The sequence below is a fragment of the Aquarana catesbeiana genome, linkage group LG01 (genome assembly GCF_042186555.1).
Source record: "Aquarana catesbeiana isolate 2022-GZ linkage group LG01, ASM4218655v1, whole genome shotgun sequence".
Classification (NCBI taxonomy): domain Eukaryota; kingdom Metazoa; phylum Chordata; class Amphibia; order Anura; family Ranidae; genus Aquarana; species Aquarana catesbeiana.
In genome coordinates, this window is record NC_133324.1 from 386,408,950 (window position 1) to 386,436,921 (window position 27,972).

The 27,972-nt window shown below is 42.2% G+C and overlaps 1 protein-coding gene across 3 annotated transcripts in view; it reads right to left on the minus strand.

The window, feature by feature from the left end:
- The window catches only part of PCSK5 (proprotein convertase subtilisin/kexin type 5), a 635,867-nt gene that overhangs the window by 389,216 nt on the left and 218,679 nt on the right, over positions 1 to 27,972 (minus strand). For all 3 annotated transcript variants that reach the window (XM_073634106.1, XM_073634125.1, XM_073634116.1), the window contains exons 6-7: positions 27,124 to 27,212; positions 17,465 to 17,637 (exon numbers count right to left, since the gene is read on the minus strand). In XM_073634106.1, coding sequence (XP_073490207.1) covers positions 17,465 to 17,637; positions 27,124 to 27,212 — 262 coding nt within the window. The remainder of the gene's footprint in view (positions 1 to 17,464; positions 17,638 to 27,123; positions 27,213 to 27,972) is intronic.

Here is a 27,972-nt window from a genome sequence, read left to right on the forward strand (position 1 = left end):
ACTGGCCACTGGGTATTTTTTTCTCCCAATAACCACCAACACCAGGCAATTTTTCCTCCACCTGTCCAACAATGCTGGGTTTTTTCCTCCTGCTGACCACTGATACCAAGTAATCTTCCCCCCCTGACCACAATCACCAGGCATTTTTTTCTCCCTTGATCCCTGAGGCTGGACATTTTTCCTCCCCCTGACCATCAATGTCCGGATTTTTTTTCTCCAGCTGACCACCGACACTGGCCATTGTTTCCTCCTGCTGACCACAGACACCAGCCATATTTTCCTCTAGCACTATGACACATACTGCTGACCGCTGCACTATAAATACTGTGTTGTACACAACAAAGTGCTTACCACTGTACAATAAGCACTCCTGACCAAAGTGTTCTTTGTCCCAACAATTTGGGACATCCTGTTTGCTAAGTAGTTTATAACTATTTTAATGAAGTTCTTCTTTAAGGTTTATGTGTGTGTGTAACTTTTATTTTTTTGATCCAGCAATTAAGAAGTATTTTGTAGCTACAAAGACTGTGGCATATGTATGCAGTGCGGTGTGTACTGCAAGTAGGCTTAGTCTATATTTAACCATGTTCCTTGGGTCACACCAAATGCACAACACATTTTATCATTTCCAGTTGCTGAGGTTAGGGATATGTCTGGGAGATTCTTGCTTGTAGCACAGTATTTAAAGCATATTTTGTGGGTGCTGAAGCACTATTGTATATGTGTGGTATATACAGTGAGTAGGTAATTTATTTAACCCTACTCCTTTAAACCCTTCAGTTAACCCACACCCACCATTTGCTGAGGCACCCTAAAAGTGCTGCTTTATTCCTTTTCTCAGGGTGCCCAAGGATGCCCCAGGTCTTTCACAATCCTTGCAATGCCCCTGTTGTGCAAACATTCATATGAACAATATTAGTATGAAATTATATGTATTATAAAATATATTTTTTAGAAAAATAAAATAAAAAGACCGGTTGTAAAACAGCAACAGCACAACTAGAGCAAATGTATTTAATGATTTACTTGCTGAGCATTACCCAAAATCTCAGCAAATTCCCATTTAGTGTCATGGGCTTTCAGCTTATGTCAATGGGCAAATTCAGCTTGCTTTCATGTCCATTTCAATTGCATTTGAGATCAGAGATTTTTCATAATTAATTGACAGGTGCATTTGACTACAGTCCACCTTTTACTGACATGCATTTGAACTCCTGCTAAGCTGCTGAACTCAACTTAATTCAAGCTGCTTTTGCATTACCATCGACTAGTATGCAGAGAGAAGTAGCTCTGACACAAAAAAAATACAAATTGACACGATTCCTAAATCAAGCATTACCACCCTGAAACCACATTTGCCACAAGAAGATGTACCAAGATTGTTACCAAGTGTTTACTACCTACACTTTACATCTTGGTAACAAAATCAGTACCATCCGTACAATGATAACGCCAAGCTCTGCTGCACTTCCACCAACACTAGTGACCATCTCTCTAGTATTTCCTTTGACATGTCTTCTCTGTACTTAAACATAGACTATATGCCATCCTGATGGTTACACGTTACACTAATACTATACCACCACAACTCCCTAATGCAACTCCTGGGGTATACATTACTTCAAACTCTACTTCACAGCACATATCCAGAAACTTTCACAAGTCTATCAAAGCTGTCACTTTTTTGCTATGCAAACTAACTTTTCTTCAGTCTGTTTGAATGTAACTGATTTCAAAGTTTGGGTCTGCCTGCAGTCGTTGTGTGATTTAAAAAGCAAACATTTTAATGGGTGAATTAGCCAGAGTACACATAACAGCATAATTATGATACATGGCCAAGCTGCATTGGAAAAAGGTAGCAAGGCACAATCAAGTCCACTATTTGACAAGGATATTTACAAAACTATGTTTTTGGCTTTCCAAAGGACAATTACAGAAGTTTATCAGTTGAATCACATCGCTCATCATTCCATGAAACATACTTTTAATAGGAGAATGTTTACTTCAATTTCAAGAAAAGCAGGCTTCAGCAGATATTTAAGCTTCAGCACCATACAGAGAAGTAAAAATATAGGAGTAAAGAAGGCTAATGTCTTCTTTAACACTCCTTCTTGATTAAAGTAAATCGGTCAAATGCAATGACTTCAATATTTGTGCGTCACTGACCTGCAACCAGTATAGATATTCTGATGTTTCCCCAATTTTTTTTTTTTTTTTGCTCCATGCCTTTTCATGGCTTGTGAAAAACAAAAGGCAAACACAGCCAGACAACTAGCATTTTCAGAATGAGGCCAGAAATTGTAGCCCCCAAGTGTCTCTCAAACATTTGCACTTTAAGTCCACACGTTCAGTCCCAGTAGATTGGCTTGCCTCTACAATTTCAACAATTAAATTAACCTACAACTGTAATAAAGTCCAGTATTTCTACATAGAAATTACATACAGTATTCTCCAATGTTATTACTTTGGGACACAAAGATATACTTATTTGAATTAGTTGGATCCTCATAAACAAATTTTCAGAGCTAAGAAAATAATTGCTTTTATTACTATTCAATGGTAATGTTCAGCTGTGGCAACAATATATGTAGTGTCAAGAAATGACTAGATAAAGAATATTGCAAGACTACAGATTTTAATAACCCTGCCAAGGAAAATATACCTGGCATCAGTAATGAAGAAATTGTTACAGCTGTGATATTGTGAGTCAGAGTAATGAAACCGAGAAGCACTGTTCTGCCTTCAGTACACAACAGTGGCATAACATCTTAAAAATGCACAAATTAAATATTTCCAGCACACATCACAAATCTATTAATTACAATGATTTTACCACTCAGCTGCAGTAAAATAAGTGAATTTCATATACACTGTTTACAGGTTACTGTATATGATTATTTTAAATTATTATTATGCCTGATTAGTAATAAACAGGTATGCAAATCTGCATGTTTTGACATGAATCATTGCCCACATTCTTAACACCACCCCCTCAAGTTGTAAGAAAAGATGTGTAAAACACTCTTCTCACCACTTACTTTGCTGCCTATTGCAGCATGACCACATAAGTGGATAGATGTGGCCATCAACCTGCATCTTTTGCCTATTCTGTTTGTCACTTTATTGTGTTCTTATACACACATTCTTACCCCTAGGACTTGGATACATAATGCCTGGTACACACAGTAAGATTATCGGACGAATGATTGTTTGTTTTTATTGCATGCTAGTCTAATATCGAAAATAAAAGAGGTTACTAAAATTCCAAAAATTCTCGTATGTATTGTGTTGTATTTTCGGGCGTCAACTTTACTGATTGTACGAATATCGTACGATCTGGTATCGTACGAGAAAAAAAAATGTGCTTGCCCCATTGGATAATTTCGCATGAACTGTCTTGATCGGCTCACAAAAGCCGATCAAGCCGATAATCTGACTAATGATCAGATTATCGTATGTTCGCGTCGAAATCGGTATTTTTCGTACGATTTTCTGATTGTGTACGGGCCTTAAGGCTCAACTGGCAGAGCTAACACACCTGAATAAAGTCCCTCTTTGTTATCTTCCATTAATCCTTTTGTCGCCAGAGTCGCTTTACATTTGTTTTTACAGACATGTTAAAATGCACAGTGTGCAGTGTGAAGATTAAGGCCGGGTTCACACTATAACCCGATGTGGATCGCACAGGAGCGATGTGCGTCCCTCTTCCACGTTTCAGGGACGAATCAGGGCCGAATCTATGCCTGAATTCGGCCCTGAAACAGAGCCAAAGACGCACAACGTTTTTGTGCAGTGCGCTCCGCAGTTGCAACGGAAATATGTGAACCGGCTCCTTAGGGAGCCAGTCACATTCTCCTGCTATGCGAACTGGATGCCGGGAAACCCGCATCTAATTCGCATAGGTGTGAACCTGGCCTAAAACCGCCCATTATTATATAATTTCTGAAAGCAGAGACTATGGAGAATAACATGATATTAGCACAACTGTGTATGAAAATGCATATTTTCAGTAAAAAATACACTAAAATTAACTTTAGTGCACAAATGAAATATACATTTTTTTTTTGGTAAAACATAAAAGTTGAGGCTGCGGCGAGCAAATAAAACAGATGCCCAACAATGTCAAACGTTAAAAATGCATGCACCCATAAAACACCAACAAACTTTAGCACCCACAATTATCCATAGGCAATGCTTTAAAGGCAATAACAAGTCATCAGTTTGGAGTTACTGTAATAGTTAATATTGGCTCTACCTTCTATCCCCCTCTCCTCACTCAAGGCTAGCCTCACCACACCCAGAGGTCTACTCACTGAGTGAGACTTTCAGCACTGGGTCACACCAGAGGCTGTGCTACAGCTCTGAATGATCTAACACAGCACACATAGGTCGGAAAAGTGCCCTTTAAATTGAATATTTTGGAGTACAGTACAAGACAAGGGCAGAATATTTATACACCATAGGTTATAGGTGTGTAACTTCATGGTGGTTGGACACTGGCAAACATTAGAGGACACACCCCCTGGGCACCCCCCCTATAGCCCTACCCTACACTGTGAGTTCTCAGTTTTTCAGTTAGTGTCTAAAGGTGATGGATCTTTTATCCTTCACAGAGAAAATCACCCTTAGTTTAACTAGTTTATTATTTTATCTTCAAATTCAATCATTCTCTCACTGTCTTCTACTACCACCATAGAAGCGGTTTAACTGAATCAGCGCAAGCAACAATGTCAACATAAATAACAGCGCCAACAGGTCAAAACAACAAAGCTCACAAGACCCAACTTCAAAGTGCTCCTGTGAGATCCATGCGGCCAAAAGCTGCATCCACATAAGACTGGACATCCATCTGGTAAAACTTTGAAAAAGTATGAACAGAAGACCAGGTGGCAGCCTTGCAAAAGTGGGCTAGAGAGACTTAGTATTGAAATGTTCAGGAAACTCCCACTGATCTGGTGGAATGGAGTGTAAGGCTCGGTTCACACATGGGCGGCACGACTTGCAGGTCGCCTCAGCGAGGCGACCTGCAAACGACTGCCGGGGCGACTTGCGAGACGACTTCTGCATAGAAGTCTATGCAAGTCGCCCCAAGTCGCCCCCAAAGTAATACAGGAACCTTTTTCTAAGTCGGAGCGACTTGCGTCGCTCCAATTAGAACGGTTCCATAGCACAGAACGGGAGGCGACTTGTCAGGCGACTAGGTCGCCTGACAAGTCGCCCCAGTGTGAACCGAGCCTAAGAGGAGATCTTTCTTTGAGGACGTAAGCTCTTGCAATCCGATTCCTTATCCATCATGTGATGGGGGACTTTGAAGCAGGGTGTCCCTTGCGAGGTCCTGAGTACAGGATAAACAGAAAATCTGTCCATCCATCTGATTGGATCAGTAGCATTGAGGTATATTCTAATGTCTCTGACAAAAATGCACACATTTGCAGAACATGCATTTCCACAAAATGCAGAGAGATGTTTCTTTGGGTGCCTAGGAACTGAGCATTAGGATCAGTAGGACAATGTCCTTACTGAAACCACCTTCAGGAGAAAGAATGGCCCTGGGCGTAAGACAACCTATTCATTGTGAAGTACGGAGGCGCTTTACAGGAAAGGTCCACTAGTTCAGAAACACATCTCACAGACGAGATGATGACCAAAAAGACTACTTTTGTAGTAGAATGTTCATATTAACCCATATATTTCATATTAATTAGCATATGTATCAATGATTTAAAATAATTACAGGCATACCCCACTTTTAAGTACACAATGGGGTTTATTTACTAAAGCTGGAAAGTGCAAAATCAGGCTCACTTCTGCACAGAAACCAATAAGCTTCCAGGTTTTATTACCAAAGCTTAATTGAATAAGCTGGTGTTAGAAGCTCATTGCTTTCTATGCAGAAGTGAGCCTGATTTTGCACTTTCCAGCTTTAGTAAATAAACCCCATTGTGTACTTAAAAGTGGGGTATGCCTGTATTATTCTCAATCAAACGTTATTGTTTCTACAAACTTGAGGGTAAAATATGATATAAAGTATGTATATTTAAAAAAAAAGGTTGAACTCCAGTTGTCCTCTCTGCTTCATATTGATACTTTTTTTAAGGCAGTCATAAGTTTACTGGGGGAAAATTCACTGGACAAGGATCAGACCGTTCCACACATCATAGTCTGCAGGTACCGACATTTGTTATTTTTTATTTGTGTTAATTACATTGATATATGTATTGACAAGCAATCATATACCACATGTAACTCTATAGTGAAAGTTTCTTACATAAGGAGTCTGCAAACTCTTTATCTATGAGCACGTATGGACTTGCTTCCAGTTGCAGCTGGTATCAACAAAACCTTCTGCACTTTTGGAATTTACTGCCTGGTTATGTCGTGTTGTTATTTTCTACATCACTTTGCAAGAAAGATCCTCTAGAGAAATATCCCTCATTGGTTCAAAGGGTGGTTTTTGGTAGAGAAAACTAAGTTGAGATCCGATGGAAGCACGGGGGGGGGGGGGGGGCTTTATACAAGATACATCTTGAAGGAAGGTTCTTACAGGTAAGGGTGAAGCAAAAGTAATTAGCAATAAAGGTCTGCACACCACTCTTAAACCGTATACATACTATGAGTTCTTTTCCGTTCAACGCGGGTTGAACTAAAAAAAAAAAAAAAACTGTCACCTCCAGTCAGAGCTACTGTACTAACGATCCAAAGTTTGCACAGTGATCTCCCCCGCTGAGCTGTTGTGTTCTAACAGGGGGACAGCCAGATCACTTTGATCAGCACTCTCAGCCATTGGCTGAGAGCGCTGATCGGGAGCCGGTCGGCTGCTGGTTTTCCGGCATGCTCGTCTGACAGAAACTGGCAAAATGGCTGGCTTCTGTCAGACCATCTGACATGCACACACGAGCCGAATGTTGGGAAAAGAGTAAAAATCTGAAAATAACTATTATATATATTATTTTTTCAAGTTTGATCAGTACCATTATTGTGGGGAAAACATACATTTTATTCTGCTGCTCATTCTAGTACTCGATTTACGTTTACATTAAAATTACATTTTTGGTATAAAGCATGTTAAAGTTATTTACAAACAAAATAAAGTTTTGGTTTTATTTTTTGGCACATTTCAATTTTCTTATAATGCATCAGTAATTTAAAGATCTTACTGATTTAAAACAGATATACCCTAAACTACATATTTTTTAACAGTAAGACCTCTTTCACACTGACAGCGCCCACCGTTAGCACTAAAGCGCCGCTCATTTTAGCGGCGCTCCAGCACTGTTTTAGCTGCGCTTTTCGGCCCCTAGTAGGGCGGTTTTAACCCCAAAAGAGGGCTAATAACTCCCATTTTGCGGCGCTTTCGAGGTGCTTTTAAGGTGCTATGGAAGCGCTGCCCAGTCATTGCAATGGGCGGGGCGTTTTGGGAGCGCTAAATACAGCGGTGCTAACTAACCCCAAAGATGCTGCCTGCGGGACTTTTGGTAACGTCCCGCAAGCGCACTGGACGAGTGTGAAAAGTCACACTGTAGTGAATAGGAGGCGGATTTCAGGTACTTAGCAGAGGCTATTTCTAGCATTAAAGTGCCTGAAAACTGCCCGAGTGTGAAAGGGGTCTTAATTCTTAAAGATAACTTAAAGATAACAATGTATATATTTGCTTTATAATATTTTTTTTCCAAAAAATAATTTAAAATAGTAACATGGAACAGGAGGTAAAACTGTTAAGTGGTGCTTATACATGTTGAAATGAACGGGTTAAGTAGTAAAATAAGAGCATGTCCTAGTTAATTAGCTAACTCCCTGTGCACACTAAAACCTATGTCAGCTCCAGCTCTCTCACTCACAGATCTGTTTGACAGGAAACTCAGCAGATAAGACAGCTAGTGTATTACTTTTGTTTTGGTTTACACATGTTACACTGAATGCTCGCTGTGACTGGCTGTCAGGATGATCATTCAATGAGGAAGGCTTCTGACTTGCTCCCAGTCGTAGGGTTGGGAGCTCATCTTTCTACAGGGGAGATAAGAAACTGCTGGACGTACAGGAGACACCTTCTGTACAGAGGAGGGGGTTTTACGGGCATGTGTAAGATGCCTAAGGTAGGCAACTGGATATGGTTGCAATGAGCTACACTTAAAAAGTATAAGAGCTGATGTTCAAAAATACATAAAGGCAAGGCCCTGATGAGGTAGGCGGTTCTTGAGAAAGAGGATTCTTACATCCCCGAAACATTGTTTTTTTCCTCCTCCTCTATCTTTTCAACAGGGCCTGGCTCAGCTTTCCTTTTCATTACATTATCAAGGGTACTGAACTCCTGTGTGCATTAGTGAACATCAGCTCTTATACGTTTTAAGTAAATGCATATGTAAATGGTGATCACATCGCACATGATGTATCATCACGAATGTCAGAGCAAGAGCAATCCCAAGCTCTAATATGAACCACCTACGCTAAGGATGCGTACCACCCGTGATGTATGCCCCACACTTACTGTAGAGAAACTAAACAAAAATAAATGTGTTATCTCTCAACTTAAAAAACCCTAGTTCATTATTTGTTGACCTATGGTCAAAAAATGAGATGTATAAAAATTGTCATGTTTACAAAAATATATGAAGATATAAAAAAGTACAATAAAGAAAACTTCTGGTTTTGATCTCAGTTAAATTTATTTGAAAGAAATATATTTTTCATTGCACTAAACACACTTAGAAATGAATGTCACCTAATAGCAACTGCTCCACTAAAGGTACACTGATCTTGGTATAATTGTATTGCAAAATAATGTCAAGGATTTCTAAAAACCTGCTGAATAGCCAATGTCATAGGGATACTTTGTACAATGCCAAAAAAAAAAAAAAAAAAGTTGTTGCCAGTCATTTTAGTAAAATAAAGATCTAACTTGGTATGAGTGACAATGTGTCAGAAAGCCATCAGAATCATTTCTAATTTTAAAATTCACCTTACTAAGCCACAGATCTACCTTTAAGAAATGTCACTAATTAAAACACAATTATTGCTTTTTCATTTTCATGTCTTCAAACTTGACTAGGGAATGAATTTGGTGCTAAACCCAATGAATAGTGATAACAGAGCCAAAGTTACTGCAGAGAAAGAAAAGAAAAGGGACTGTGCTGTGATGGGAGGAAAGCTTCCAGCTCAGTATGCCCTAAAAGCCCGGCAGCACCACATCTCATCATTAATGTTCATCAATTGCGTTGGGCAGTCATCCAATGCTTTGGACAAAATGCTATAATGGGAACAAGAAGAAGTCCACCATGTAGCCTAGTAGGATTTGTTGGCACTGGGATGCTTTATCTAAAGAATTTGATTTCACTATTTATCCTGTCCTTGCAAAGAAAACGTGCTGTGATACTATAACATGACACTGAAATGGAGTGGGCCAAGCTACTGGTCTGAGACCAAGAAACTATCATTAACTTACAATTAGGTAAAAAAACAAACACTTACCAGGCAGGAATTTTAGGGCAACAGACTGCGTATTAGTATAGGTTATTCATTCTTTATATTATGTACTGTATATGTATCTACATATACATTATTATATATACAGGAGGGAGATGAACTTCCAGAGTAACACATTTACCCAAAAATAAAATAAAAAACCAGTCAACTGGGCTTATTTAGTAAGGTATTTGCAAAGTACAATACTAATAGCAACAAATAATTTATTTTTGAAAAATGAAATCTTTTAAAAGTTGTTATAAAATTGTTCAGTGTACTATGTGCAGTACCATTGTGTTTGACACTGTTTTAGGAAATAAACCTATATATACATTTCTTCCAAAAACAAGAAAAAAAAGATATATCTGCTGCTATCTGCATAAAAATTAAAGGTATAGAAAAGTGTTGTACAAAGTTTCTCCAAATGTTTAATTGTGACAAGTCGCCAACATTAGGACACCAAGGTGCCTAAAAATTATCCACTAACAGATATATACTGTGTGTATATATATATATATATATATATATATATATATATATATATAATGCCCAATGTATATTCTGTTGTTTCTCCTTTGCTGGTATCAAATGTCTTTCTTTTTGCTCATATTGTACTATTTCACTAACAGTATTGGTTTCTGCGGGTCATAATTTACACATACCATTAGTAATATTTAATTCAAAGGATCAAAAATCCTAATAAGAACAGAGCTTTTTTATGGATTTTAAGAGATTTGTTCTAATTATCAAGTATCTTTTTTATATACAGTATCTTTATTGATTAATTTACATGTTAATATGTCTCCCGATAACCATAGCATGCCAGCACATATCTCTGTACTCCACTCCAGTAACGCACAAAGCAGTTACCTTTCCAAATGCATATAAAAGCCATTTTACCCATTTGTTTCAGATACAGAATACTACACCAAAGGGTGTTAAACGGCATAGTATATGCATTAACCCTGTTAGGAGACAGTTTCCAGAATATGTGCTGTAAAAAAAAATCAGTGGCTAGCTTAGAGTATGTCCATTAATTCCTCTAGAAAAAGTCTGGTAATCCCTCAGTAGGCAGTCTCAAGAGTATGTATATTAACCCTTAACTAGCCACTCTTCAAAATATGTGCAATAAAGAAGACCTATTAGCAGAAGAAAAGAATGCTTATTAACCCCACCCAATTGAGGGGGATGGTGTGCATTTATCTAAATGTATCTAAATCTAATTTATCCATCTAAATCCCTGCAGGCTTTGGTGAGCTATGTTGTCAGATAGCTAGCCCCACCCATCGGCCTAGCTATCAGACAACACTGATTAACAAAGATGGGTTTCTAAATGACAGCTCGGGAGAAGAATGGGTGGGACAGGTATAGCACATAGAGCCCACATTTTCCTACCCCCATTTCCTACACTGCCAAAAAAAACATTGCTCTGCTGTGTAGTGCCATGTCTCATCTCTCCTGTTTTGTTTACAAGGATGCTGGAGCTATTCAGGAGAATGAAGAAAGTGAAAACTGTCAACTTGTGTTGTGCGTGATTACAGCTGGTGAAAAGGACTTCCATTGATAAAAACCCAATATAGCAGCCCCAACAGTGCCCAGCAGTGACGTCAATCAGTGCCCAGCAGTGATGCAAGTCAGTGTCCAGCAGTGATGCCAATCAGTGCTGCCTTTCAATGCTCATCAGTCCCGTCTATCAGTGCCCATCAGTGCCATCCATCAGTAACGCCAATCAGTGCACATCAGTGCCACCTATCTGCGCTGCTCATCAGTGCCACCTATCAGTTCGGCATTTTTGTGCCTCATCAGTGCCGCCTCATCAGTGCCCATCAGTGCAGCCTATCAGTGCCCATCAATGCAGACTCATGAGCACACAGTGAAAAAACTAAAAGAAAAAAACTTTTGTCTTTTTTCCTTTTTTTTTTTTTACAAAAAAAAAAAAAACTCAGTGGTAATCTGTCTTAAAAAATTTTGCTTGAGTACAGCGTTGCATGACCATGCAATTGTCATTCAAAGTGAGTCAGCGCAGAAAGCTGAAAATTGGCCTGGGCAGGAAGGGGGTGAAAGTGCCCAGTATTGGAGCGGTTAACGCACGCAAACATAATATACTACCCAATGTATTTGTAAAATGTCAAAGATGAGGTTGCAACAAGTAAATAGATACTCAACATGATGTGTACTGCCCACAGTACATTTACTGCAGACGGGCAGCAACTACATGCTGCGCCTCCTGGGGCCTGCGGTGGCATGATCCCCTGACACAGTGGATTCACCAGATGCAGCAGATTGCAGGTCTCGGTACCTGGCCACTGGGAGCGGCCGTAGTATCATGTGATCACTATGACCAATCACAGCAATCACATATTACAGTATGTAAGCTTTCCGTCAATCATGAACAGCTTGCGTACTGTTGTGATGTTTTGATTGGCCCACAGCTATCACATGGTACCTGGGCCAATTATAGCACTCTTTACTTTGTGATTAGCTATAGCATGTCAACAGTAAGCAAGCTGTCATGTATGGAAATCCATTTGGAAAACTATTGCATATAACAGTGATTATTACTGTTAAGCTCCATGCACACAGGACTCACAAAAGAGTTCTGGACTTTGGATTGCTGGCAGGAAAATGCTGCTTTAAAAACGCGATTTTATCAGTGTTTTGCATTGGCGTCAATGCGTGTTTAGCCACACTAGCTTTTAGCTGCATTTCTCTGCTTCTATTCAAAATCAATGGTTCCCTATGGGAGCCCATTGATTTGAATAGAAGTCGCACCAGAAGACGTATCATGATGATCCGACTTGCGGTGCGACTTGTGTGCTGAGGATGTTGAAGGGGAACCCCCGTCAAAATGAAAAAAATTGGTCTTTAAAATTGTATTTTAAGGGGAACCCCCCACGCCACAAAAAATGGACGAGCAAGAACCCTCCCTCCTGGACTATACCAGGCCACATGCCCTCAACATGGGGGGATGGGTGCTTTGGGTCGGGGGAGCCCTGCGCCCCCCACCCCAAAGCACCTTGTCCCCATGTTGAAGAGGACAAGGGCCTCTTCCTGACAACCCTGGATGGTAGTTGTCGGGGTCTGTGGGCGGGGGCTTATCAGGATCTGGAAGCCCCCTTTAAGAACCCTATGTGAATGAGTATGGGGTAAATTGTACCCCTACCCATTCACCTAAAAAAAGGTGTCAAAAACAAACACTGTACACAGGTTTTTAAAGTATTTTATTAAGGCAGCTCCAGCGTCTCTTTCGATTCCTTCTCCCCTCTCCGGCTCTTCTCCCTCCTCCGGCGATGTACCGGTCCTTCTCCCTCTCCGGTTCTTCTCCTCTCTGCGCTGTCTTCTCGCTTTTCTGCTGGGTCTTCTTTCTCCGCTGTCTTCTCGCTCTTTTGCCGGGTCTTCGCCGCTGTCTTCTCCCGCTGTTCTTCTTCCAATGTTGACTCGACGCGATCTCCCATTGAAATGCTAGGTCCGCCGTGTGCAATGACTTATATTGGCATAGGGTGGGGCCACCTGCCGATGTCATCCGGAGGCCCGCCTTCTTATGACTTCACCACCCGGGGCATGATGGGACGATGGCATCACAAGGGAACGGGGCCTCCAGATGACGTTGGCGGATGGCCCCGCCCCATGCCAATATAAATCATTTGCGGACCCAGCATTACACCAGGAGATCCCATAGAGTCAACATCGGAAGAAGAACAGAGGGAGAAGACATCAGTGAAGACCCAGAAAAAGAGCGAGAAGACAGTGGAGAGAGAAGACCCGGCAGAAGGGGGAAAAGACAGCGCAGAGAGGAGAAAAACTGGAAAAAGGAGAAGGACCGGCAGAGGGAGAAGACATCACCAAAGGAGGGAGAAGAGCCGGAGAGGGGAGAAGGAATTGAAAGAGATGCCGGAGCTGCATTAATAAAAAACTTTAAAAACCTGTGTACTGTGTTTGTTTTTGACGCCTTTTTTAGGTGAATGGGTAGGGGTACAATGTACCCCATACTCATTCACATAGGGTGGGGGGCCAGGATCTGAGGGCCCGCTTGTTAAAGGGGGCTTTCAGATTCCGATAAGCCCCCGCCTGCAGACCCTGACAGCCACCGGCCAGGGTTGTCAGGAAGAGGACCTTGTCCTCAACATGGGGACAAGGTTCTTTGGGGTGGGGGGAGCAGGACTCCCATGCCCCAAAGCACCCACCCCCCATGTTGAGGGCATGTGGCTTGGTATGGTCTGGGGGGGGGGGGGGGCGCTCGCTCGTTCCCCCATCCTGACCTGCCAGGCTGCGTGCTTGGATAAGGGTCTGGTATGGATTTTGGGGGCAAGAAATGGCGTGGGGGTTTCCCCTTAAAATCCATACCAGACAGAAGGGTCTGGTATCGTCCTGGGGGGAACCCCATGCCAATTGTTTTTTTTCATTTTGGCGGAGGTTCCCCTTCAACATCCTCAGCACACAAGTCGCACCGCAAGTTGGATCATCATGATCCGACTTCTGGTGCAACTTCTATTCAATCAATGGGCTCCCATAGGGAACTATTGATTTTGAATAGAGGCAGAGAAATGCCTGACGGGGCTTAAGGCTCTATTTACAGTGTTAAACCGCGTTTACCTTTACCAGCGTCTGGCATTTTTAGGACTGCTCTGGAACGTGATTTTAGGGAGTTCAGACAACAGCCCATAAACCCCTGCTGATAAATGTCCAAAAATGTCCATGTGTGCAAGGACACATAGGATCACATAGAGGGGAGTTTATGGGCTGTTAAAAAAAAATATGCCCAAACTCCCAAAAACGGACGTTTATGAGCTTCAGTGTGCATGGAGCCTAATAAGCAATAACAGTGTTGAAAAAAAAACTGAACTACTCTGTTTACAGCATGTAAAAAAAGTTAGAAAAAAATTGAATAAAAATTAATCCTTTTTTTGTACATATTGTCCCCAGTCAGTATGCTTGATCAGTGCCACACCAGTCACATGATGAGGCTGTACTGCACTGGTGAATTTCTTAATTTTCCAAAAAATTGTGACGAACAAAAATTACAACTTCAAAAAACTTGTCATGCCTCTTACTAAATATCTTGGGCTGTGTACTTTCCAAAAAGGGGTCATTAGAGGGTGTATGTACTGTCCTGGCATTTTAGCGTTTTAAGAAATAGGGTAGGCAGCCATTACATCATTATTGGTCAATTTTCAAATATCCACTGAACAAAATTATAAACGCAACACTTTTGTGTTTGCCTCTATTTATTATTATAATCTACGACTTTTTCTATGTACACAAAAAGCCTATTTCTCTCAAATATTGTTTACAGATCTATCTAAATCTGTGTTGGTGAGCACTTCTCCTTTGCCGAGATAATCCATCCACCTCACAGGTGTGGCATATCAAGATGTTGATTAGACAGCATGACTATTACACAGGCCTTAGGCTGGTCACAATAAAAGGCCACTCTAAAATGTGCAGTTTTACTGTATTGGGGGTGTTGGGGGTCCGAAAACATGTCAGCATCTGGTGTAACCACCCTGTGCAGCACATCTCCTTTGCATAGAGTTAATCAGGTTGTTGATTGTGGCCTGTGGAATGTTGGTCCATTCATCTTGAATGGCTGTGCAAAGTTGCTGGATATTGGCAGGAACTGGAACACGCTGTTGTATACGCTGATCCAGAGCATCCCAAACATGCTCAATGGGTGACATGTCCGGTGAGTATGCTGGCCATGCAAGAACTTGGGATGTTTTCAGTTTCCAGGAATTGTGAACAGATCCTTGCAACGTGGGGCTGTGCATTATCATGCTGCAACACGAGGTGATGATTGTGGATGAATGGCACAACAATGGGCCTCAGGTTCTCGTCACGGTATCTCTGTGCATTCAAAATGCCATCAATAAAATGCACCTGTGTTCATTGTCCATAGCATACGCCTGCCCATACCATAACCCCACCTCCACCATGGGCCACTCGATCCACAACGTTGACATCAGCAAACCACTCACACACACTACACCATACACACTGTCTGCCATCTGCCCTGCACAGTGAAAATCAGGATTCATCCGTTAAGAGAACACCTCTCCAATGTGCCAGACACCATCGAATGTGGACATTTGTCTACTGAAGTCGGTTACGATGACGAACTGCAGTCAGGTCGAGACCCCAATGAGCAGGGCGAGGATGCAGATGAGCTTCCCTGAGACGATTTCTGACCGCTTGTGCAGAAATTCTTTGGTTATGCAAACCGATTGTTGCAGCAGCTGTCCGGGTGGCTAGTCTCAGACGAACTTGAAGGTGAAGATGCTGGATGTGGAGGTCCTGGGCTGGTGTGATTACACATTGTCTGCCGTTGTGAGGCCGGCTGGATGTACTGCCAAATTCTCTGAAATGCCTTTGGAGATGGTTTATGGTAGAGAAATGAACATTCAATTCAAGGGCAACAGCTCTGGTGGACATTCCTGCAGTCAGCATGCCAATTGCATGCTCCCTCAAAACTTGCGACATCTGTGGCATTGTGCTGTGTGATAAAACTGCAGATTTTAGAGTGGCCCTTTATTGTGGAGAGCCTAAGGCACACCTGTGCAATAATCATTCTGTCTAATCAGCATCTGGATATGCCACACCTGTGAGGTGGATGGATTATCTCTGCAAAGGAGAAGTGCTCACTAATACAGATTTAGACAGATTTGTGAACAATATATGAGAGAAATAGGCCTTTTGTGTACATAGAAAAAGTTGTAGATCTTTGAGTTCAGCTCATGATAAATAGGGGCAAACACAAATGTGTTGCGTTTATAATTCTGCTCAGTGTATATACTATAGTTTGTAGACTCTATAACTTTCACACAGACTAAATAATATACACTTATTTGGGTTATTTTCATCAAAGGACTGTGGCAGAATACATCTTGGCCTAAATTTATGAAGAAAGATTATTTGTTTGCAAAATTTTATAACAGAAATTAAGAAAAACTTTTTCTAAATTTTCAGTATTTTTTTGTTTATACAGCAAAAAATAAAAAAAATCCAGTGGTGATTAAATACAGCCAAACGAAAGCTCTATTTGTGTGAAGAGTACAGTGTTGCATGACCGAGCAAATGCCAGTTTAAGTAGTATAGTGCTGAATAGAAAAAAACGCCCTGGTCATGAAGGGGGTAAAACCTTTTGGAGGTCAAGTGGTTAAACTTGAGCACAACTGTGAAACAACAACAAACTTTGGTACCCAAAATTGTTCATTGGAACTGTGAAACAACAACAAACTTTGGTACCCAAAATTGTTCATAGGCGTCACTTTACAGGTTATCCGTTTAGAGTCAACTGTGAATGATGGCCCTAGAATTACTCCTTTAACTTTGACGTGTGCAGCATTATATATCATGTGTAGCTCAATTGTCATTTTCGTACGTAGGCGCACCCATCTCTTGCATTTCTTTTTTTAAGTGCGTGTATGCAGAGGCGGGGGACTGAAAAAAATTGTTTATTTTTTCTTATAATTCGTATGTTGCTATCACATAGAGGGCGAATGGCCCTCTATGTGATAGCACACTGTAATGACAAGTTCTCTTTACTGAAACATCATCTCTTCTCTGCCTTCCCTTGAAGCTAATGTAGCACAGATCATGTTTCTTCACCACTCACAGCAGCCAGAGAGTGATAGCTAAAACTGTAAGTGACGTAATACACATCACTGATGTGTTCTTTCACCGGAGGGGAGATCAATAGAAGTGGAAGGGCCAAGGGGTGGTCAGTACCTTCAGAGGACTGTGGAAGCAACCAAGGTCCTCTATAAAATTAAACACTGCAATAGCAACCATGACCTTGTTTAAAATCCCGGTCTACATTATCATCTTGGCCACAATATAGGCCAGTGACATTTTCTACTTCCATATTACTGAAAATAGACAGTAAGATGATTTTCAATTTCTGCTATGTAGAATACCTTTCTGTTTATCCATACAGAGATATACAGCCAAACATTTTTAGACAACACCTAAAACATAGCCTTGGAGTCCTACCTCTATGCACACTTACTGTTCTGATGCCATTCTCAAAGGCATCCCTGGCAAGAGCAGCTGGTCCATCCACTGTCTTTCCATCATCATCTGGACCCCAGCTTGCACTGTAGATATGCACATGTTGTGGGTTTAGACTGAGAGATTTAGCTTCTACCATGTCTGTTACATCACCATCCAACATGCGTACACCTACAGGAAGATAATTATAGAATATATATATAAAGTGGATAAAACATTGAAAACAGAATAAAATATTGCCACTGCACAATAGTTAACCACCTGCTATCATAACTCATAATACTCCACTGATCATTATCTCTTATGCCGCGTACACACGGTCGGACTTTCCGGCATACTTGGTCCGGCGGACCAGAGTGTGCCGGACAATCCGCCCGTGTGTGGGCGCCGGCGGACTTTTCCGGCGGACTTTTTCCCAAAAGCCCGCCGGACCTAGATTTGAAGAAAGTTTTAAATCTTTCCGCCAGACTCAGTTTCGGGCGGAAAGTCCGCTCGTGTGTGTGCTGGTCCGACGGAAAGCCCGCTCGTGTGTATGCTGGTCCGACGGACCAGATACGACACGAGAGCAGGGTATTGCATCTCGCGCTCGCTGCAATAGGAAAAACAAATTTTCCTATTGCGACGAGCGCGGGGCATACCAGGCCCTTAGGTCTGGTATTGATTATAAAGGGAACCCCCCTACGCCGAAAAAACGGCGTGGGGTCCCCCCTAAAATCCAGACCCCGATCCGAGCACGCAGCCTGGCCGGTCAGGAAAGGGGGTGGGGACGAGCGAGCGCCCCCCCGCTCCTGAACCGTACCAGGCCACATGCCCTCAACATGGGGGTGGGTGCTTTGGGGGAGGGGGACCGCCCTGCGGGCCCCCCCCACCCCAAAGCACCTTGTCCCCATGTTGATGAGGACAAGGGCCTCTTCCCGACAACCCTGGCCGTTGGTTGTCGGGGTCTGCGGGCGGAGGCTTATCGGAATCTGGGAGCCCCCTTTAATAAGGGGGCCCCCAGATCCCGGCCCCCCACCCTATGTGAATGAGTATGGGGTACATGGTACCCCTACCCATTCACCTAGGGAAAAAGTGTAAGTAATAAAACACACTACACAGGTTTTTAAAATATTTTATTAAACAGCTCGGGGGGGGGGGGATCTTCCTCCGGCTTCGGGGGTCTTCTTCCGGCTTCGGGGGTCCCTCCGCTTCATCTTCTCCCGGCGTCCGGTTGGTTCTTCTCCGCTCTCTTCTCTCCAGTTCTTCGGCCGGCTCCTCTGCTGTCTTCAGGTAGCTCTCTTGCCAGCAGAGGTCCGGACTTCTTGTCTTCTTCTCTTCTCCAGATGTTGACACGACGCTCTCTCCGGCTGGACTGCTCTCCGAGGGCTGCGTTGTGACTTATATAGGCGGAGACCCCGCCCCCTTTTGATGTCACAGTCCCTGGGCATGCTGGGACTGTGACGTTTTAGGGGGCGTGGTCAACATCACCCAGTGACCACGCCCCCTAAAACGTCACAGTCCCAGCATGCCCAGGGACTGTGACATCAAAAGGGGGTGGGGTCTCCGCCTATATAAGTCACAACGCAGCCCTCGGAGAGCAGTCCAGCCGGAGAGAGCGTCGTGTCAACATCTGGAGAAGAGAAGAAGACAAGAAGTCCGGACCTCTGCTGGCAAGAGAGCTACCTGAAGACAGCAGAGGAGCCGGCCGAAGAACTGGAGAGAAGAGAGCGGAGAAAAATCCAACCGGACGCCGGGAGAAGATGAAGCGGAGGGACCCCCGAAGCCGGAAGAAGACCCCCGAAGCCGGAGGAAGATCCCCCCCGGAGCTGTTTAATAAAATATTTTAAAAACCTGTGTAGTGTGTTTTATTACTTACACTTTTTCCCTAGGTGAATGGGTAGGGGTACCATGTACCCCATACTCATTCACATAGGGTGGGGGGCCGGGATCTGGGGGCCCCCTTATTAAAGGGGGCTCCCAGATTCCGATAAGCCCCCGCCCGCAGACCCCGACAACCAACGGCCAGGGTTGTCGGGAAGAGGCCCTTGTCCTCATCAACATGGGGACAAGGTGCTTTGGGGTTGGGGGGGGGCCCGCAGGGCGGTCCCCCTCCCCCAAAGCACCCACCCCCCATGTTGAGGGCATGTGGCCTGGTACGGTTCAGGAGGGGGGGGGGCGCTCGCTCGTCCCCACCCCCTTTCCTGACCGGCCAGGCTGCGTGCTCGGATCGGGGGTCTGGTATGGATTTTAGGGGGGACCCCATGCCGTTTTTTCGGCGTAGGGGGTTCCCTTTATAATCCATACCAGACCTAAGGGCCTGGTATGCCCCGCGACGGGGCTCGCAAGGTGTCAATCTCGCCGATAAAAGTGGCAAGATTGACATCCTTTTCTAGTCCCGTCGCACCTGAGTCACGTTCAAAATGAACGGACTTGTCCGTGTGTGGGCAAGTCCGCTCATTCTGAAAGTCCGCCGGAACTCCGGCGAAAGTCCGTCGGAAAGACGGGCGGACTTAGCCCGCCGGAAAGTCCGGGCGTGTGTGGGCAAGTCCGTCCGTTTTAAAGTCCGGCGCACCTGGCGGACAAAGTCTGTCGGAAAGTGTGCCGGACCAAGTAGGATAGAAAGTCCGACCGTGTGTACGCGGCATTAGGCCTCATGCACACAAGACTCTGTTAAACTCACGTTCAGAGGCAGTTGGACACTTTTTTCAACTACCCCTGAACCCATTCAATGTTATCCTATGTGTCCATGTACACAGTCTCGTTTTTTGGCGTTTTTAGGCAGTTGCGTTTAACCTCGTTTTTCCAGAAGCAAAAAAAGGGTTCAGACGCAAAAGTTTTCCACAATTCAGACGCCAAATGTGGCTAAACACCAGTACCGCGTTTAGCCGCGTTTGCGTTTATAAGTGTTTTTTACAACCCGACTTTGGGGCCACATATCTCGGGGCCACTTGGAGCTAGAAACCCCAAATTTGGTGTGCTAACAGTTGGACTAGCACTATAACATATCCAAATTTGGGGTTCCTAGCACTAAGTGGCCCTGACATATGGGGCCCCAAAGTTGGGTCACAAAATGTCATTCTCTGCTGCAGAAGTGCTTGACATTTTGCAAACCGACTTTGGGCCCCCGTATCTTGGGGCCACTTAGTGTTAGGAACCCCAAATTTGGATATGTTGTAGTGCTAGTTCTACTGTGTTAGCACACCAAATTTCTAGCACCAAGTGGCCCCAAGATATGGGGCCCCAAAGTTGGGTCGCAAAATGTCATTTTCTGCTCTGCAGACGCTTCTAGACGCACACGCGGCTAAACGCGGCAAAACGGGCGTTTCTAAACGCGTGTTCTAAACATGTGTTCAGCAGAGTTTGCACTGGCGTCTCGTGTGCATGAGGCCTTAAACTGATAACTGTATTAAAAGTTTACAAAATTATGCAACCAACTCTAAAAACACTAAAATTATACAACCCCAATCCCAAAACAGTTGGGATGCTGTGCAAAATCTACATAAAACAGAGTGCAATGATTTTCAAATCTCATATACCCATATTTTATTCACAGTAGAACATAGGAAACATATCAAATGTTTAAACTGATACGTACCATTTTAAGAAAAAAATAAAGTAATTTTGAAACTGATGAAATCAATATTTCTAATTAGGTTAATTGTCAACAGGTCAGTAACATGACTGGATATAAAAAGAGCATCTTAGAGAGATAGAGTGGCTCAGAAGAAAAGATGGGCAGAGGTTCACCAATCTGTGAAAAGCTGCGTCTAAAAAATGTCAAACGATTTCAGAATAATGTTCCTAAATGTAAAAGTGCAAAGATTTTAACCACTTGCTGCACGCCTGCCGTCATATGATGGCGGGACGGCGCAGCTGTTGTTCTGGGCCGCCGTCATATGACGGCGCAGCCTTCCAGGCATCGCTCGGGTCCCGGTGCGCATGCCCAGCGGCCACGATGTCCGCCGGGCACCCGCGATTGCCTGGTAACTGAGCAGGACCGTGGATCTCTGTGTGTAAACACACAGAACCACGTCCTGTCAGATGGGAGGAGACCGATGGTGTGTTCCTTGTACAGAGGAACACTGATCGGTCTCCTCCCCTTGTGAATCCCCTCCCCCCCACAGTTAGATTCACTACCTAGCAACATATTTAACCCTACAGTGCCCCCTCCTGGTTAACCCCTTCATTGCCAGTCACATTTATACAGTAATCAATGCATTTTTATAGCACAGATCGCTGTATAAATGTGAATGGTCCCAAAAAGGTGTCAAAATTGTCTAATGTGTCCGCCGCAATATCGCAGTCATGATAAAAATCGCAGATCGCCGCCATTACTAGTAAAAAAAAAAATAATAATAAAAATGCTATAAATCTATCCCCTTATTTTGTAGACGCTATAACTTTTGGGCAAACCAATAAATATATGCTTATTACGATATTTTTTTACCAAAAATATGTAGAAGAATACGTATCGGCCTAAACTGAGGAAAACATTTGTATAAAAAAAAAAAAAATGTGGATATTTATTATAGCAAAAAGTAAAAAATATTGTGTTTTTTTCAAACTTGTCACTCTTGTTTTGTTTATAGCACAAGAAATAAAAACTGCAGAGGTGATCAAATACCACCAAAAGAAAGCCCTATTAGCGGGGAAAAAATGATAAAAATTTCATTTGGGTACAGTGTTGTATGACCGCGCAATTGTTATTTAAAATGCGACAGCGCTGAAAGCTGAAAATTGGCTTGGGCAGGAAAGGGGTGAAAATGCCCTGTATGGAAGTGGTTAAATAAATCCTCATCTATAGTACATAATATCATCAAAAGATTCTGAGAATACAGAAAAATCTGTGTGCAGAAGGGACAAGGCCGAAACACAATATTGAATGCCCGTGATCTTCAGCCCTGCAGAGGGCACTACATTAAAACCAGGTATTAATCTGTGATGGACATCACTGTATGAGCTTAGGAACACCAAAAATCACTGTCTGTGAACACAGTTCACCATGCCATTGAAAAATGCAAGTTATAGCTCTATCATGCAAAGAAGCCATATCTGAACAGAAACATCACTGTCTTCTCTGTGCCAAAACTCATTTAAAATGGTCTGCTGCAAAGTGGAAAACTGTTCTGTGGTCAGATGAATCAAAATTTTACATTCTTTTTGGCAACCATGGGTGCTAGATCCTAAAGAGAAGAGGGACCTTCCGGTTTGTTGTCAGTGCTCAGTTCAAAAGCCTGCATCTCTGAAAGTATGGGGGGGACATTCATGTATATGGAAGGGGCAGCTTGCACAGCTGGAAAGGCACCATCAAGGCTGAAAGATATATCCAGTTTTAGAGCAGCATATGCTCCCTTCCAGACGATGTCATTCTCCAGGACAATGCTAAACTACATACTGCCTCTATGACAACAGCATGGCTTTGTGGTAGTTCCGGTGCCTAACTGCCTACCTACAGTCCAAACCTTTCACCAACTGGAAATATTTGGTGCATCTTGAAACAAAAATAAGACAAAGAAGAACCAAGACTGTGAGCAGTTAGAATCCTATATCAGGCAAGAATGTGACAACATTCCTCTCGCAAAACTCCAGCAACTGGTCTCCCTAGTTCTCAGACATTTACAGAATGCTGTTAAAAGAAGAGGGGGTGCTATACTGTGGTAAACATGGCCCTATCCCAACTTTTTTGAGATGTGTTATTGGAATCAATTTCAAAATTACTGTATATTTTTTCTTAAAATTGTACATTTTTTGTACAATTGTACAATTTTTTCAAAATTGTTTAAACATTTGATATATTTTCTATTGTGAATAAAATATGGGTTTATGAGATTTGCAAATCATTGCATTCTGTTTTTATGTAGATTTTACACAGCACCCCAGCTTTTTTTGAATTTGTGTTGTACTACTTAAATAATAAACAAGAGTATAAAAATGTGTCAATTAACATATACAGGCATTACATTCTTTAAAAAGTTTTAACCATTTTTCTAAAGAGGAAAAAAAATGCTTTTCCTTTCCAATACCATTCATATACATGTGCAAATCTAGAATAATCTCTGTGCTTGTCATTGTCATTGTGCTTGTCAGTGAATACACTTAAAATAAAATGTATTTCCTGAAATGCAGTGGGAGTTCTGGCATTAGCAGTGATGTAAATTATTATGGTGTGGTAAAAGGTGTGCTTCCTATGCAAAGCTGTTTATTTGCACAATACTTGCTTCCACTTTGCAAAGACACCGAGAGAGATTAAAGTGACAAACTTTTTAAAAAAACATATATGTCATACTTACCTGCAGTGGTTTTGCACAGAGCAGCCCTAATCCTCTTCTTCTCGGGTCCCTCGCCAGAGCTTCTGTTTCCTCCCCCTTGACAAGTGCCAATAGCAAGCAGTTAGGGGGTCACTGGTGCATGCTTGGTCCTGAGTCCCGCTCTATGCATCCATAATACACATAGACCCGTAGCTTGGCCCCGATCACCACAGTCTCCTCATTGGTTCACTGGCTGTGATTGACTGCAGCGGGAGTCAATGGCTCCCACTGCTGTGTCTTAGCCAAGGAGGAGAGAGAGACTCGGACAGCGGAGGCTCCTACACACATCACTGGATCGAGAGGGAGCTCGGATAAGTATAACGGAGGGGCTGTGGGGGGAGAAGCACACAGAAGGTTTTTTACCTTCATGCATAGGTAAACAAACTTCAGCCTTTACAATCACTTTAACCAGTTGCCGACCGCCGCACGACGATGTACGTCGACAGAGCGGCATGGGCAGGCAAAAGGACTTACATGTACGTCCTTGCCTGCCTCTCAGCAAATAGCTTGGGGTGTCTACTTTCCAAAATGGGGTCATTTGGGGGGGGGTTTGTGCCACCTGGGCATTCCATGACCTCCGAAACTGTGATAGGCAGTGAAGAGTGAAATCAAAAATGTACACCCTTAGAAATCCTGAAGGCGGTGATTGGTTTTCGGGGCCCCATACGCGGCTAGGCTCCTAAAAAGTCCCACACATGTGGTATCCCCGTACTCAAGAGAAGCAGCAGAATGTATTTTGGGGTGCAATTCCACATATGCCCATGACCTGTGTGAGCAATATATCATTTAGTGACAACTTTGTGCAAAAAAAAAATAAATAAATAAATAAATTGTCACTTTCCCGCAACTTGTGTCAAAATATAAAATATTCCATGGACTCAACATGCCTCTCAGCAAATAGCTTGGGGTGTCTACTTTCCAAAATGGGGTCATTTGGGGGGGGTTTGTGCCATCTGGGCATTTTATGGCCTTCAAAACTGTGATAGGTAGTGAGGAGTAAAATCAAAAATGTACGCCCTTAGAAATCCTGAAGGCAGTGATTGGTTTTCGGGGCCCCGTATGCGGCTAGGCTCCCAAAAAGTCCCACACATGTGGTATCCCCGTACTCAGGAGAAGCAGCTGAATGTATTTTGGGGTGCAATTCCACATATGCCCATGGCCTGTGTGAGCAATATATCATTTAGTGACAACTTTTTGTATTTTTTTTTTTTTTTTGTCATTATTCAATCACTTGGGACAAAAAAAATGAATATTCAATGGGCTCAACATGCCTCTCTGCAATTTCCTTGGGGTGTCTACTTTCCAAAATGGGGTCATTTGTGGGGGTTTTGTACTGCCCTGCCATTTTAGCACCTCAAGAAACGACATAGGCAGTCATAAATTAAAGGCTGTGTAAATTCCAGAAAATGTACCCTAGATTGTAGGCGCTATAACTTTTGCGCAAACCAATACATATACACTTATTGACATTTTTTTTACCAAAGACATGTGGCCAAATACATTTTGGCCTAAATGTATGACTAAAATTGAGTTTATTGGATTTTTTTTAGAACAAAAAGTAGAAAATATCATTTTTTTTCAAAATTTTCGGTCTTTTTCCGTGTATAGCGCAAAAAATAAAAACGGCAGAGGTGATCAAATACCATCAAAAGAAAGCTCTATTTGTGGGAAGAAAAGGACGCAAATTTAGTTTGGGTACAGCATTGCATGACCGCGCACAGTTAAAGCGACGCAGTGCCAAATTGGAAAAAGTGCTCTGGTCAGGAAGGGGGTAAATCCTTCCGGGGGCTGAAGTGGTTAAGGGGCGTTTCACACTATAGCACATTAAAATGCTATATGCAGTTTATAAAAATGAATAACGTGTTTTTAGCACATTTTAAGTGAATTGTGCTAAAAATTTCAGCGTATATAGCATTTTTAATGCGCTTTTAATGAGTTTTTTATATGATTTCTGGATATATTACATCACTGACTCTAAGCATGCAATTGTTTACCCTGGACATGTAAGCAAAAAAAATGTCAAAAACACAACACAATGCATTTTTGATGTGTTTTTAATGCAATTTCGATGAGTTTCCATTGATTTCTATTGAAGGTGCATTTTTTGTGCACTTTTTTTTTTTTACACAAAAGATGCTGCATGCAGAACTTTTCAAAACACAGCACACATGCAGTGCACAGATGCGCTTTTGTCAAGCTAGAAAGGTACTCCCTAGCACGGCAAAAATCGGATAGCTGTGAAAGGGCCCTAACTAAAACAGGTGCACACAGAATCTGGTGCAGATGTGCATAGTAACCAATCAGCTTCTAAGACCCCATACACACTATACAACTTTTGTTGTCAGATTTCCTTTAAACCCCTTTCACACTGAGGTGTTTTTCAGGCGTTTGCAGGCACCTGTAAAGCACCTGAAAAACGCCCCCCCCGCAATCTCAGTGTGAAAGCCCAAGTGCTTTCACACTGAGGCGATGCACTGGCAGGACGTTAAAAGAACTCTTGCAAGCAGCATCTTTGGAGCGGTGGAGGAGTGTATACAGCACTCCTGCCCATTGAAATGAATGGGCAGTGCCGCCAAACCGCTGGCAAAGCACTATTGCAGCGGCGCTTTGCGGGTCATTTTAACCCTTTTCCGCCTGCTAGCGGGGTTTATAAGCACCCCACTAGCGCCCAAAACCTTCGCAAAAACGACGGTAAAGCGCCGCTAAATATAGCAGTGTTTTATCGTCAGCGTCCGCCCGCTCCAGTGTGAAAGCAGTCTTAGATTTACCAAAACCATGTAGTGCGAGGGCCTGCCAGATTTCATACAAATTGAAACTCTTAAGGTTTGACCTCATATTATATGGTTTTGGTAAATCTGAAGACAAAAATCTGTAAAAAATTGTATAGTGTGTATCCAGCTTAACTTTAGCTTGTTTATTTAAGCTTTGACAATAAAATCTAAAAGTTGGTTGGTTACTATGCACAGCTGCACTAGATTCTGTGTGCACCAGTTTTAGCAAATCTACCCAAATGAGTAAATTGTTTACTTTGCCCAGTGAAGTTGTATTTCTTTCACCTAATCACATGCACAGAAAATGTTTTTTTAATTTCTTCAAACATTTAATTTGAGCATGTTTACTCAGATATGTAAATTGTTTACTTTTCAGTAAATCATCCCTAATGAAATGCTTTAAAATTGTAACATTGCAAAAAAGCTACATAATAAACACAACAAAAGGACAAATACAATTTATAAATTAGTAGCTAAAGAAATGTATGTAGGTAGATAACATTGAGGATAAAATTAGTCTTGGGTTTTTTATATGTTTATGTTTAATTTATATTTTATGAAAAACAAGAAAAAAAGTGAATAACAGTGATGATACATACCACCAATTCTGGCATTAAATGCAATTCCTACTGTACAATGCGAATTGTTTGCAGTAGCTGCTACTTCTCCTGCACAGCGGGTTCCATGTCTGCAAAGGTAAAGAATATCTTTACTCAGGGAGAGCTCTCAAGCCCATCTGAAACTTCTCACGTGACATTTAAGTTAAAAAAAAAAAAAAAAAACACTGGATGTCTCTTGAAAGTCTCAAACATTAATAACACAATACAGTAGCCGTGAAACCGATGGAGAGGTCAAAACTATAGGCAAAACAAAATCCATTTTGGTATTTTTCATCATAGGCCATTCACATACAATCTTTAGCTATAAAAAAAGACATCACTGCAAAAAATAAATTACTCCTGAGCTTTACATTTCATCAGTGTTTAACTCTGCATGAGCCATGACATTTTGATCAGACTGTTTTAAATGTTTTTAAATGTCACACAGGTTCTCAGTGATGTCTGAAAACTGAGCTGCAAATTAATGCCAGATAAGAAGCTTCAGTGGGGATACTGTTATGCTTTTTTTCTTTTTTGGTCTAAATCCCTTTTCAGAAAGAGAATAATCAAACAAACGACTGGAGTTTATTTACTAAAACTGGAGAGTGCAAAATCTGGTGCAGCTCTACAATCACCTTCCATTTTTTTTGTCAAAGCTTAATTGAACAAGATGAAATTAGAAGCTGATTGGCTACCATGCACAGCTGCACCAGATTTTGAACTCTCCATTTTTGGTAAATCACCCCTATTCCGTACTCCTACTCTTGGACCTCTCTGCTGCATTTGACACTGTGGACCACTCCTCATTCTCAAAAAAGTAGACTCCTTTAGTCTCTGTGACTGTACTCT